The sequence below is a fragment of the Pectinophora gossypiella genome, chromosome 25, assembly GCF_024362695.1.
Source record: "Pectinophora gossypiella chromosome 25, ilPecGoss1.1, whole genome shotgun sequence".
NCBI classification, from domain to species: Eukaryota; Metazoa; Arthropoda; class Insecta; order Lepidoptera; family Gelechiidae; genus Pectinophora; species Pectinophora gossypiella.
The window spans coordinates 9,903,891-9,918,672 of NC_065428.1; the positions used below are offsets into that span (position 1 = coordinate 9,903,891).

The window sequence follows — 14,782 nt, forward strand, 5'->3', positions numbered from 1 at the left end:
GCAATTTAAAGAATGAAACGATTATTATTGAATTTGCCAATTGTAAGCTCGTGTCGATGCACCGATATAGACTTACAACAACTGACTTAACAGCACAAATACTTAGTTACAAATTGAATATGCTACTACAGTGAACTAAAAGATACCCTTGTTTCAGAATAAACGCAAGCTCAGAGCACGAGCTGCGTATCAGTATGGCCGTGATAGCGCGACAGCGAAATATTGAAAATCTAAATATTATGTTAACTGTAAACAACACGTGCGGCTAGCAAACAAACAACACCTGCACTTGTTTACGACACACGTGCAAGGTACGGTAGTGGGGACAACCCTTATAAGAAGGCGAGCCGCACGAGTTGTACCATTCTTGTGTCGAACTCCGTACAGAGAACATCCAATAAAAGTAATCCGTGACAGTGAGCCATTGTTTAACTGGCGCTATGCGTCCTCCACAAAGGTCACTGTTACCTTGGGATCAGAGTATAATATTCGTACTCTAACATATGTGATCCAAATATTCTTTCATATGTCTTTGCTATTACATTTATGAAGAATTAGTTAAAGAAAATAAGTAATTATCACGTTAACGTTAAATCTATACAACGAAATTACTATGGAATTTGTATGAAAAAGTGTGACGTCAGTAGTAGTGGTAGTGTGACTAAAAACGTTTTCTTTTTTCTACTTATCTTATTTATTAATTTTTTTAATAATAAAAAATGTACCTAATAATAAGTCCGACATTTTATCACTTTCATTCTATGACGTCACAGTGTGCTTTTTCATACAAATTCCATAGTGATTTCGTGTTTTGACGTTTAGTAAAAAGCAACTGATTTGACTACGTCTCACTAAATTTTTCCTTAGCAGGCATATACACATTAGACTTACATTTTTTTTTTTTCAAATTATCTTTTCTTTTCAGTTCATGACGGAGGGAGTTCTTCTAAGGGAGATGTTTGCTTCACCACTCCTCATGCAGTATTCCTGTATAGTACTTGACGAGGTATAATGAACCACGTTATTCATCTACTTCTACTATCGTGAGGGTTAAGAGGTGGATTACCAACCTCAGCAACTGGTGTCAGGGATATTATTGAGCCGCTATGGCTCATGTAACGACCGCGTACTAACCTTGTTACAAAACGAAAAAAGTTCAACAAAGGCTTTAGACAAGTTGCAACGAATTTGACAATCGACAGAGTTTTTCACGTGACCTATTGTAGATTTGCCGGGAATAGCGTTAACTACTTGGCCGGACAAATGGGGAGCGATGACCACCGCAACGTAAGAAGTGCACGAATTGTAATGGAACTAATTAACAAGTCGACGTCTAAAGGTTAGTTTTACCTTTGATGGGTTTGCTCTTGGCCCCAGACTTGTCCGGAGGCATTGACGAGGCCTAAGATGGAGCTCGCCCAGAAGGTGCCTGTTCACTCTAGCCTTGAAAGCAACCGGTTTATATGCTTTCGCAAATATAGAAGACGGCAGAGAATTCTCCACCCCGCGCCCTTCAGTGCCGAGCTAGATCCTCACTTTCGTCGAAATCGCTGCGAGCTATTAAGGAGTAAGAGTGCCTTTCCACCAGAGATGTGCTATGCTACGATGCCACGGATGCGTTTGATATCCACCAATCATATTCATTGGTGCACATAGCATAGCACCGGTGGAAACGGATTCAACTAAGGTATGTTTTTTTATATGGAAGGATGCGTGCTATAGATGTGTGCTATGGATGCGTACTTAGCTATGTTCCGAGCAGAGTACCTACAGTATACTTTGCTTCCTCGCACAGCTACATAAAGTTGACGACAGGTCGACATGGCAATCGGGGCATGAGGTGAGCCGCGGAGACGGGGTCGCCCCGCACACCCGCACAGTCCCCGCGGCGTCTTAGTCTTAGTGTCGCACGAGTCCGTATCGACCGCGTTTATCGATTATAATCTCGCTCACATAATTTATTACTATTGTATTTTAAAAATGGCTACGGTTGCATCTTCGTCGACATGGGAATGGAAAATGAAATGGAAGATTTTATTATAAAAGTCGGAGATACCAGTGACGAAGAGTCGCTATCGACCCTCTAGGGTCGATTAATTCTTTCGAATATTTTTCCTCTCAGACGACGCCCTGAGCCGAGGTTCGCGCCCAACTGGGCACCCTCAGGCCTGTTGTCTTAAACGTTGTACCGGGTGAGAGCCTCCAGCGCTCCCCATTTGTCCGGCCAAGTAGTTAATGCCATCTGCGGCAAATCTACAATAAGTCACGTCAAAAAAAAAACAGTGACGAAGATTCTTTAAGTTTTTGTAGCGATACGTTAGATGATTCAGATGAATAAATATTAACTTAAATGAAAACGTTGTATTGTTTTATTCACATTTTGTTACATACATAATAAAAATATATCGATATTGAAAACGTCACGTCACTAGAGAATTGTCATGTCGACCTGTCGTCTACAGTAGCTTAGTATTGGTGGAAAGGGTCACATAGTTTCGTAGCGCAGCATAGCTGCATAGCACATGTCTGGTGGAAAGGCACCCTAAGGGAGCGCGCGCGCGCTGTCTGTCTCGCTCGCACTCACGCGGTAGGCTGCATACATAAAAAAACGATATTTTTGTATGGATTGTTCGAGGTGTAGCTTTACTTTAGTTTGTTTGTACGTTCTCCGTACATGCGTTGTAACTGAATCAGTTTATGGTCTTTTGTTCCAAGTCCTTATTACCACGATAACGGACTTGCTCACGCGTCGATAGTGTATGTGGGTTATGGTAGCGCTTTCTTACGCAATACACTCTGTATATCACCCACCATAACTGATTCCTGGTATTGTTAGGCTGGTCTCTGCAATATTGGTGGCCAGCGCAAGTTTCCTCTCGTTGGTGGCTGACATTTGAAACGCCTTGAAATAAAATTTAATGTTGTTGCTGATAACAGTACAGTCATGAGAAATATAATGTACCCACTTTAGGACTCTGTCGCACTAACATATTTCACATTTAGTGAGACTTACAGTTCAATTTGTCAAAAAAGTTAATGTGACATGGTACCAAAGTGTATACATATTAATGCTCGTGACCGTACACACCATCTAATTTTATTTTAAGTTATACCTGTCATTTTCTTATCCACCGAAAAGGAAAGGGACGGGTAATCGACAGGCATAAAGTTTATGGAACACACGTCAATTTCGGGCGGAAATTTAAAAGCCCTCCCAAAGTGTTGCACTGACCAATAACCCGACAGAATCAAGTTGACAGTACACGTCAAATAGGTTGAATAACGGTAGATTGATGAAGGATAATAGGATTACGAAAGCAGTATATAAAGCGTAGGTTGGTGGTAGGGTTGGCAGAGGAAGACCTAGAAGGACGTACATTGACCAAATTGGAAATGTCCTTAGAAAAAGTTCAGTACGATTTACTCTGGATCGGCGTGCGTGTATGAAACGATTGATGAATGTGGAGGAAATCGAATTCCATAGTCTCTACTTAGCCTGGTGGGAAATAGGCGTGAGTTTATGTATGTATGAGTTTATGGATGATGAAATACCCTTGTTGTTTCAGGTTCATGAAAGATCACAAATGACCGATGTTCTAATGGGACTCTTGAAGAAGATTGCTAAAGTAAGTAGGACATTACATTTAGGCTGGCTTAATGTCATAGTGAAGAAGTAGGGAATCTCTCCACTAAAGAGAAATTCAAAAATATCTTAACTCTGAATCGTATTTATTTACTTAACGGCGAACGTCTCATCTGCCTAAAACTACTGCAGCTTCTCACAACCCGTATAGCCTGGGAAAAGAAGCTGCAAGGAAAGCCTCGGCGCAGGGCCCTAGACATTCTTTAAAAAAAAGTCAGAAAATATTATTCAGTTATTATTATCATCATCATCATCATCATCTTCCTAGCATTATCCCCTTTTTCACAGGATACGCTTACCTAACCTGAAGATTTTGACAGTTTCGCTTTTTTACAGAAGCGACTGCCTGTCTGACCTTCCAACCCGCGAAGGGAAAACCAGCCATACAAGTTATTCAGTAATTATTATACAAAACTAAAACTTCTTACAGAAACGCAAAAACCTTAAGCTGGTGATATCGTCAGCGACCATGGATGCAGAGTTTCTTCGCGACTTCTTCAACCTAACGGAGAAGAAACAGAGCGATAGAGGATCGACTTCTGTCATCATGTCCATACAGGGACGCACGCATCCCATTGATGTGTTTTATAGTGAAGGTAATACATATAACACAGATAGTCAACAACAAACAGATCCAAATAAATAGACAGAAACAGATAGACACAAACAGATAAGACGCAAACAGGTAGACACAAACAGATAAGACACAAACAGATAGCCACAAACAGATAAACAGTAACAGATAGATACTAACACAATACTATCGGCCTATTGGGCTCGATTAATTCTTTCAAATATAATCCTCACAGACGACGCCCTAAGCCGAAATTGGCGCCCAAATGGACCTGTTGTCTCAAATTTTGTACCGGGTGAGAGCTCTCAGAGCTCCCCATTTGTCTGGACAAGTAATTAATGCCATATGCGTCAAATCTACAACAGGACACGACCAAAAAGCTCCCGTCTCCGAAGCAAACGCCTAGTCTAAAAATTAAATTATCTGTGTGTAAAAAATGTCTTGCTCGTCACAAGGTATCAGGCGCTTACATAATGATTATTCACCTTATCACGACATTCACAGAGCTAGTACCAGACTACGTCAAGGCAACAGTCGACACCGCCATCAAAATACATGAGAATCAACCTTTTGGAGATATCCTTGCTTTTCTGACGGCACAGGTAGCTATTTATTTTATTCATAACTATTATAATATCATTTATTAAAAACATCATACAAGGGAAGCTACAAGGAAAGAGACGAAGGGGAAGACCAAGAAGAGCTTACATGGAACAGATTAAAGAGAAGGTGAACGTCGTGTCTTATAAAGAAGTGAAGGGATTGGTCTTTGATACACAGACAAGAGCGTGTCTCCTAAATTAGTGATGATGATGATAAAATTCATGTATTTATTGTGTTTTTTTTTTAATTATTTTCAATTCTATACTTTTGCGACGGAAAATTCCACTCGATATTAACTCATCTTCACTCTTGAGGAGCTCGGTGGCACAGCGGTAAACGCGCTCGGTCTGCGATTGTTGAAGTAAAGCAACTTTCGCAGAGGCCGGTCATAGGATGGGTGACCACAAAAAAAAAGTTTTCATCTCGAGCTCCTCCGTGCTTCGGAAGGCACGTTAAGCCGTTGGTCCCGGCTGCATTAGCAGTCGTTAATAACCACCAATCCGCACTGGGCCCGCGTGGTGGTTTAAGGCCCGATCTCCCTATCCATCCATAGGGAAGGCCCGCGCCGTGCCCCAGCAGTGGGGACGTTAATGGGCTGGTGATGATGATGATTAACTCATCTCTCAAAGTTTTCATAACGATGTTACTAACATCCTGTTTATACAGTTATATCGGGTAGGGTTATATCGGAAGCCTTAACTACAGCCGTCTATCTTTTCTATTATGATCCATACAATAAATTATTTTATTTTCGTCATATTTATGTGTTCTTTTTCCAGGAAGAAATCCATGCAGCTTTGGAAACCCTTCAAACTTACGTGGAGCAGAACAACACAAGCAACCAGCATAGGAAGTACTTCCCTAGCGGCATGCAAGCGTGCAACCTCAGCGTGGTACCGATGTACGGCAGTCTACCCTTATACAGACAAGTGAAGGTGAGACCCCGCCAAGGTTCCATTGGAGGCAGCCATTCGTGTCAAACTCAAACATAAAAATATCTTTATTCAGATATTAGTGTTAATTCCTGCAGACGCCATCTAATTTTATTTTAAGTTATACCTGTCATTTTCTTATCTAAAATTTACATTTTAACATTACAATATAAAATTTTCGTAGGGTTTTTAAAATTTCTGCTTAAAATTGACGTGTGTCCATTTTATGTGTGTTTTGTGTGTGACATTTTATGTCTGTCAATCGAACCCGTCCCTTTCCTTTTCGGCGGGTAAGAAAATGACAGGTATAACTTAAAATTAGATGGTGTGTACGGTCACGAGCATTAATATACACTTTGGTACCATGTCACATTAACTTTTTTGACAAATTGAACTGTAAGTCTCACTAAATGTCAAATATGTTAGTGCGACAGAGTCCTAAAGTAGGTACATTATATTGCTCATGACTGTACTGGTATCAGCAACAACATTAAATTTTATTTCAAGGCGTTTCAAATGTCAGCCACCAACGAGAGGAAACTTGTGCTGGCCACCAATATTGCAGAGACCAGCCTAACAATACCAGGAATCAGTTATGGTGAGTGATACACAGGTTGTCCCATAGATAATGGAACATACGCTAATGGAAAATGGGTGTGTCAGGGTCGAAGTAAATTGAATTTCAGAGGCTTACCCCGCTGGGAAATAGGCGTGAGTTTATGTAGGTATGTATGTACGTTAATAGGAGATAGCTCAACAAATTCGATTTGATTTTAAAAAAGACCGTTGGGTTGCGGTTTTTTTTTTCGAATTTTTACCATTTTTTCTTGTCCATTCCCTATTTTTAAAGCTGTAGCTATAATTTATGACTTTTTAGATAAGGTTTTTTTTGTGAATTATTCTAGAAGCGTCCTTGAAAGACTTAAGCGCGTTTGACTACGATCCAGGCTGGTGTAAAGCAGCGATGTGGCATGCAAACTCAAATAGTGCCTAATTACTATTGCCTTGGAAATCCCCAAATTATCTGTATAAGAGAATTCCATTCTGGGAGCGAATAAAAAAAACAAAACACGTTCAGCTGCTTGTCTTCCCGGGCATGTCGTGAAATCCGACAGAGGATCGTGTCCTTTCTAACACGTGTAACGCCTGCCGCGTTTTACTACTGAGTGTAATTGCTCTTGTTTTTCTGTTAGGAACTATCAAAAAGTTATCATTGAAAACACTTAAAAACTACTGCTTAAAACTAAAATATTATTACATAAATAAACATATACTAATTAATTTAACAAAACATATCTATTTACAAAATAATTCCGTTAATATTGTACGACTTTAATAATTATCACATTGCGTAGGTAGCCGTACCTACATTCCACAGCCGAGCCGTTACTCTTCCGGTCGGATGTTCGACACAATCCTTCTGCCTTTGTAGCGAGAACACCTCGATTACTCGTATATTTTTTAAATACGTTTTTTTACTAATTTTGTCTACGATATAATAATTTATAGTATTGTGTTATCCCCATTAATTGGGGTTCACCCTTCGAGTTCTACAACCGCAGGACCCACTACCGGTCCTGTACTTACCTCTACCGCTTCACCTTTCGGGTTCTACAACCCGCTGGATCCACTTTCGGTCCTGTACTTACCCCACCGTTTCTGCTGCCCTGCTGCGCGCGCCGGTGTACCCCGTGTCGTCGTGGGAAGAGTTACAGGGAAGTGGTAGTTTTCCTACTGCACCAAGGGTGCTCAGCCAGTATCAAATTACCTGCGACCCAGAGATCCGATCTATGTACTTGCTAGGGATTTAATGTCAATAAACTTGGTTTTATTTCTATATACCGTTTTATTTACCCTAGTAAGTACAACCTATTTGATTCGCGTGATAAGAACGTGACACACGATGGACAATTGTTATGGGCGATAGACTGTATACCCTTGTCACCATAATCCTCACCAAAGCTGCAAGCGTCTTTGATTACTTGTGGCTCTGCCCATGGTATGGTATGATATGGCGGTGGGCCCTGTTTCCTGTATTTAGACACGTGGGTATATAAGTCTTGGCCATACTAGCCAACTCAGCTCCTTCCAGAAGTTCAGAAGCCTCCTGGGCGTTCGGAGACTCTGCCGATCTCGTGAATTTATCTATGTATTATCTCCTTCCAGTGATAGACTGCGGGTTTCACAAACTGCCATACTTCGACCCATCGGTGGGCGTGGAGAGTTTGACCATCACGCCGATATCTAAGAACAACGCCACACAACGCGCGGGCCGAGCTGGGAGAACTTCCATCGGGAAGTGTTATAGGTTAGTCATCATCGTCTCAATATACACCTAGCACCAACCCGTTTTCACAGGGTCCGCTTATCTAACCTGAAGATTTGACAGGTCCCGTTTAGAGGAAAGGGAAGACCAAGAAGAGCTTACATGGCACAGGTTAAAGAAAAGGCGATCGTCGTGTTTTATAAGGAAGTAAAAAAATGGCCTTGGATAGACAAGAATGGAGAATGCAAATAAAAAATGCTACACCGAAAAGAGCGTGGCTCTTAAATTAATGATGATAGGAACAGCCGCCGTGGTCTAGTGGTTAAAGCGTTGGGCTCACGATCTTGAGTTGTCGACATTGTCGAAATCACTTTGTGAGACTGTCCTTTGGTAAGGACTTTTCAAGCTTGAATCACCTGATTGTCTGAAAAAGTAAGATGATTCTGTGCTTCGTGCACGTTAAGCCAATGGTCACGGCTATTAGCCGTAAAAACACCTCCACCAAAGCGCAGTGGAGCGCTCCATAACCCCTCCGGTTGATTGAGGGAGGGCTGTGCCCAGCAGTGAGCCGTATATGGGCAGTTTATGTATCGTATGGTCTCATATTACAGGTTATACACAGAAGCCGAGTACGACAAGTTGCCAGCGAGCGTCCCGCCTGAGATGGCTAGAAGCGATCTGTCTTCCATGTTGTTACAGCTGAAGGCACTAGGAATAGACAATTTACTAAGGTAAGAGCATTTAACTAGTCACTGTGGTCCTGTGGTACAGCGGCTTGCTTCCCAAACGAGAAGAGCCGCTTCGAACCCAAGTACCAAACTTGCACTAATGATTTTTGACGGCGACACGGCTCACCACCTATCACGTTTGTTTAACAGAAAGCTCGCTGAGGTGTGCGATGGATGTACCTGTAACACATTGACTTAGTGGTGAGCTTTCGTTAATATCTTCTTCATCATTTCCAGATTCACGTTCCCAACCCCGCCGCCAGCTAAGAGCCTCCTAGCAGGGCTGGAGACGCTGTACGCCCTGGGGGCGTTGGACAGCAGCGGCTCCCTCACGGCCGTTGGGCGCCGCGCGGCCGAGCTGCCTGTCAGGCCTATGTGTGCCGCCATGCTCTGCACCAGCGGTCAGTTACTGATTCAAATTAAAATTTATCCTTCTTCTATCGTGTGGGTCGTGAGGTGGATTACCAACCTCATCAACCCTGGTGTCAAGGTTACTATTGAGCCGCCAAAGGCCCCTGACATGACTCATGTAACGACTACATACTTGCATCAATGAGTAGTAACCGGGACCAACGGCTTAACATGCCTTCCGAACCACGGATCGTCTTACTTTCGGACAATCAGGTGATCAGCCTGTAATGTCCTAACCAAACTGGGGATCACAAAGTGATTTTTGTGATGTCCCCACCGGGATTCGGATTCGAACACGGGACCTCTGGATCATGAGCCCAACGTTGAACCACTGGACCACGGAGGCCGCAAAATATAACCTTATTCAGTAGGTAACATCACACTTGGAATCGTCAATTTTTACACAACGAACGTCCCATCCGCCTTCTAATGTGATGAATTTGTTTGTATTTTGCGAATACAAGCTTATTTGCAGTTGGTAAAAATAGTCACAACCTATGTGGATTTATGGAGCGAACAGCTTTTCAACCGCAAAAAAAAAGTTTATGCGTTTACAGACTTTAAACGTTGGTAAACTATTCGCGACCTATTTTCGATGTATGTAAGCAATAGTCAACGGCAAAGTTGCGCCCTCCGTGCGAGAGTCGGACTCGTACTTGACCGCCTTTTTTAATTGTATTTCAGATAAATTCGGCTGTATAGATGAGGCGTTGTCAATAGCAGCCATGTTGCAAGTTGACAGCGTGTTCGTGAAGTCTGCCAGTGGCAAGGAGAATATTGCTGCCAAAGTGTGCAGGAGGAATAACTTTGAGGTTAGAATCCAGTTAGGGACCTTTCTCAATCTACGATAGGGTCTTCTTCTTCTGTCGTGTGGGTTGTGAGGTGAATTACCAATCTCGTCAACCCTGATACACAAGACACGACACGACACCTACGATACTGACGACACACAACGACACACATACGAATACGACATGACGTCTACGATAGGGTAACGCAAGTGCTATTTCAGGTAGGGTTGCCACTGTTAGACGTCGAACAACAAAGTCCACGACAAAGATGAAAGATGAAATCGTCACTTGTTTCGATATAGCACGAATGGCATCGCGTCGTGAGGAAGTTTTCTTATTTTTTTTTCGTCTTATAACGTGTGTGGCGTTAGTGGCGTAGTCACATCATCATCACCATCTGAACCAGTGACGTGCTGTTCGCGGAAATGTTCCCAAAGTGCGAATGTTGATGTTGTAAAAACTCTTTAATATTAAGGACAAATTGTTCAAATTGTTCTTGCTTGTACTCTGATCCTATCTGAATATCTAATGTAGTTTATAAGATCACACTGCTGAGTAAAGGCCTCCCCTTCCTTTCTTTTATTTATGAATAATGCCACAAGCGCATGTACACACACACACACGCACGCCCTCACGCAGGCACGCACTCACGCACGCACGCCCTTATTTCATTAATGTATATTAATTATAGTGTTCCATTTTTATCCCACAGGTAGCAGAAGGCGACATACTAATGTACCTAAACATAATGGACTCATATTTGACCGTCAAGGCATCACATTCCGACGAGAAGCGAGCGAAGCGCGCCTGCAAGGAATGGTGTCATAGGATGTACCTCAATCATAGGGTTATGGAGAAGGTAACTTGATATGATGATTATGAGACCTGGTAGCCAAAATGGTAGAACGCTTGAATCTCACTTTGAGGTCATAGGTTCGAATCTAGCACATGCCTAAATCAATGATTGTCGAATTTGTTTTCGAATTCATGTTTGGATCATAAATGACTATCACGTGCTCAGCAGTGAAGGAAAACATCGTGAACCTACATTCTGCTGGTTTTCCCTTCGCGGGTTGGAAGATCAGACAGGCAGTTGCTTCTGTAACAAACCGGACCTTTCAAATCTTCAGGTTAGGTAAGCGGACCCTGTGAAAAACGGGATAATGGTAGGGGGATGATGATGAACTTGATATGATTCCAATAACCTATTGGGCTGGTTTTTCCTTCGGTTTGGAAGGTCAAACAGGCAGTCGCTTCTGTAAATCCGGACCTGTCAAATCTTCAGGTTAGGTAAGCAGAACCTGTGGAAACGGGATATACGTCTGAGGGAATCAATCGACCCTAGTGGATAGTGAAAAGCGCTGAATGAGGGAAATCGTCGACCACACCGAAGGGGTCAGTATCGGGATCCTGAAGTGTTCGTTGTCGCGAGCTAATTGGCCGCCTATATAGCCTTCTCTTTTTCGTTATTTAATATTTTTTTTGCTAAAAATACAATTTAGCCATGCCCTGAAAAACTGTTTAAACAGTTCGTCCGTAGGAATGAGTATCTAGTAGTAACATTTATACCTAAAAGTAATATGTATATTACAATCTAGTGGTCTCGATTCCACAGCAGAAGGAGCTAGGCAGCTCCTTATTTTATTTTTAGTTATATCTGTCACTTTCTTATTCGCTGAAAAGGAAGAGGACGGATGATTGACAACTGTTCACTCGAAATCACTTTGTCTCACAAAGTTGTCTCTCTCCTTTGTTTGGTAAGGACATTGCAGGCTTGAATCACCTGGGGCCTGTTTAATAAAACTTACGATTGTAAATTACAACGACAATTTGATGTTCATTGCGTAGCTAATATGAAACTGCATAATATTCGTGATCACACACTCCGCAATGCACATCAAATTGTCACTGTAATTTACAATTGTAAGTTTTATTAAACAGGCTCCTGATTGTCCGGAAAAGTAAGATGATTAGGGCACGTTAAGCTGTTGATCCCTCAACAACCCGCAGTAGAGCAGCGTGGTGGAGTATGCTCCATACCCCCTCCGGTTTATTGTTAGGAGGCCTGTGCCCAGCAGTGGGACGTATATAGGCTGTTAAACGCATTCTATATTTGTGTTCGCTGTCAGTATTTAAAACCATGGTAGTAATGTGTTCTTAATTATGATAATTATGTTACAGGCATCGGAAATAAGAGACAGCTTAGAAAAGCTAATTAAAGGGAAATTCCAAATGGAAAACCAAGCTGTTGAAGGACTGGACTTGGGGTCAGGTTGGTATTTCTTACGTCATCTAAATCATCATCATCATCTTCCTACCGCTATCCCGTTTTCACAGGGTCCGCTTACCTAACCTGAAGATTTGACAGGAACGGTTTTTACAGATGCGACTGCCTATCTGATCTTTCAACCCGCGAAGGGAAAACCAGCCCAATACAGGTTAAGTCACATACCTCCGAAAATGCATTCCTCGGGAATGTGGGTTTCCTCACGATGTTTTCCTTCACCGCTGAGCACGTGATAATCATTTATGATCCAAACATGAATTCGAAAAAAATATGACAATCAATGATTTAGGCCTGTGCTGGATTGGAACCTGCGACCTCAATGTGAGAGGCAAGCGTTCTGCCCAACAGTGAGATGTAATAGGCTGTTTATTTATATCATGTTTATGTATAAAAAAAAAACAAAGAGCTGCCGAGGAGGGCATGTACCTCTATACAGGCGTGTTGTATGTTATGATTATGTTTTTTTATTGTTCCAGAGAAGACCCGCCGCATAATGAAGTGCGTGCTATCGGGCTGGTTCCCCCAAGCTGCTTATCTGACTGTGGACAGTTGCTACCGCGGCATCCGGGGCGCCACGCTGCATATCAGCCCCGACAGTGTCTTGTACCACATGCAGCAGCCTAAATGGTAAGTTATGATAAGGAACATATTTTAAAAATGCACAAAGTCGGAAGTCCCAGTTAGACGGTTCACCGAGATCAGTTATCATTCCATAGCCGACCATAGTTATCAGTCTTCAGTCCACAGTTATCTGTTTTTAGTCATCAGTCGTTAGTTATCAGTTTTCAGTCCACAGTCATAAGTCGACAGTTATGAGTCTGTAATCGACAATTATTAGTCTTCATTCCACAGTCATTAGTCCACAGTTATGAGTATTCAGTCCACAGTCTAGTCCACAGTTATCAGTCTTCAGTCCACAGTTATTAATCTTAAGTCCACGGTCATATAACGTGTGACTTTTGTAAAGTGTAAATTATCTTTTTCTCACAAACTTTGCTGCTTATAATACTCGTACTAAATATTTGTTTTATTGCCAACAGGGTGATATTCGCGAGTGTGCAGAGTACAGGAGACAAGACATACATGCGAGACACGATGGTCATACAGAAGGAATGGTTACTGGAGATCGCACCGCACTATTACAAGGAGATTTGACTTTAGACAGAATAAAAAGTCTCCGCCCCGCACTGATTCATACCGGGCACGGACCTCACCTCTGGGTCTTACTTTAGTCTGACAACGTAAGGATTAAGGCGGAGCGCGCGGACTGTCTATCTCACTCGCACTTACGCGGTAAAAACCAGATTTTTGTATGGAGTGTCCGATGTGTGCTTTAAGAAATAAATTATTTTAAGTTTTTTTATATTGTCCTTTGTGGTTTTGTCGTTCATCGGCTCGCTTCTCAAGCGAGGACCAGCACAATTTCGGTACCGGGAATCAAACCGACACTGCGGCGCGCCGTTTCAAGCATCCTCAGCTCACACTCGTTGCTACGAAATCTTTCCAGGGACACAATCCCTGTCGGTTTTTACGACATGCCCAAAAAGATAAGCAGCTGAACGTGTCTTTTATCTGCTCCCAGTTCCAGTACAGAAGATAGGTGGCAGAGAGGTCGTCAACTAATTAAGTAGGTAAGTAAAAAAATCTAAGAATAACTTACGGAAAATATTTGGCAACTTATCGATAACGTATTGACATATCCTTGTATGTTTGATGATATTTTAGAAGGTATATTTCATCACGTTGTTGACATTCAGTTATTTACTTAGTGACGTGTGTCTACTAATGACTTACCTGGGGACTTAAAAGGCGACATCAAAGGAATTCATCTGAAAAAGCAATATTGCAATTTGACATTTGTGTGCAATGCGCATTTACTTTTATATGCGCAACTGTCAAATTGCAATATTGCTTCTTTAGATGAGTTGCTCCGATGTGGTATTTTTGACCCCTGTGATATCAAATTTCGAATCAGACGAAAGTATTACAAAATTCGAACATGTAAATTGTTCTGATGAACTAAAAAGAACGGTCCGCGCGCAGTCTTCATGATTGAAAACTAAAGTAAAACCGGGGGGGGGGGGGGGGGGGGGGGGGGGGATGTGAGGTAAACTTAGGTCAGCCGCTGGTGGGAAACGGAGTGTAGCCGTTCTATACGCAGGATTATTGAAAGAAAGTATTTATTATTAGAGGACTCCATAGTAACAATACAAAAACAGAAGGAGAAAAAAATAAAGTTATTTACACGAAATCACAATTCTTTGTTCTATGGCCGAGGTTCGCAGCCTCAGGCCTGTTGTATTAAATTATGTACCAGATAAGAGCCCTTTCCACTCCTCATTTGTCCAGGCAAGTGTTTAATAATAACAATAACCATATTATAAGTGCAAGTGCGGCACTGTTCCCCAAACGATGAAACATCTTACATCGTGTCCTGCGTGCCCGAACACCAGCACGCAGGAGGATCTGATGAGCGCTGCAGATAGCGCCATACTTTCCAAGTTTTGGGCCGATACTATTTAGTTTGCCATCGACACGATAAGAAGA

General features: G+C 42.1%; 1 protein-coding gene across 2 annotated transcripts in view; it reads left to right on the plus strand.

Annotated features, from left to right (window-relative positions):
* LOC126378073 (probable ATP-dependent RNA helicase DHX35) overlaps positions 1 to 13,598 on the plus strand; it is a 50,182-nt gene extending 36,584 nt beyond the window's left edge. The window contains exons 4-17 of one of the 2 annotated variants that reach the window (XM_050026206.1): positions 926 to 1,006; positions 3,567 to 3,626; positions 4,074 to 4,239; positions 4,722 to 4,819; positions 5,600 to 5,755; positions 6,260 to 6,350; positions 7,919 to 8,060; positions 8,630 to 8,749; positions 8,984 to 9,147; positions 9,842 to 9,969; positions 10,661 to 10,807; positions 12,130 to 12,220; positions 12,712 to 12,862; positions 13,276 to 13,598. In XM_050026206.1, the coding sequence (XP_049882163.1) occupies positions 926 to 1,006; positions 3,567 to 3,626; positions 4,074 to 4,239; positions 4,722 to 4,819; positions 5,600 to 5,755; positions 6,260 to 6,350; positions 7,919 to 8,060; positions 8,630 to 8,749; positions 8,984 to 9,147; positions 9,842 to 9,969; positions 10,661 to 10,807; positions 12,130 to 12,220; positions 12,712 to 12,862; positions 13,276 to 13,390 (1,710 nt within the window). In that variant the 3' untranslated portion in view covers positions 13,391 to 13,598. Of the gene's footprint in view, positions 1 to 925; positions 1,007 to 3,566; positions 3,627 to 4,073; positions 4,240 to 4,721; positions 4,820 to 5,599; positions 5,756 to 6,259; positions 6,351 to 7,918; positions 8,061 to 8,629; positions 8,750 to 8,983; positions 9,148 to 9,841; positions 9,970 to 10,660; positions 10,808 to 12,129; positions 12,221 to 12,711; positions 12,863 to 13,275 lie in introns of those variants that run through there. The other variant, XM_050026207.1, reaches the window with a different exon arrangement.
* Positions 13,599 to 14,782: the final 1,184 nt, after the last annotated feature.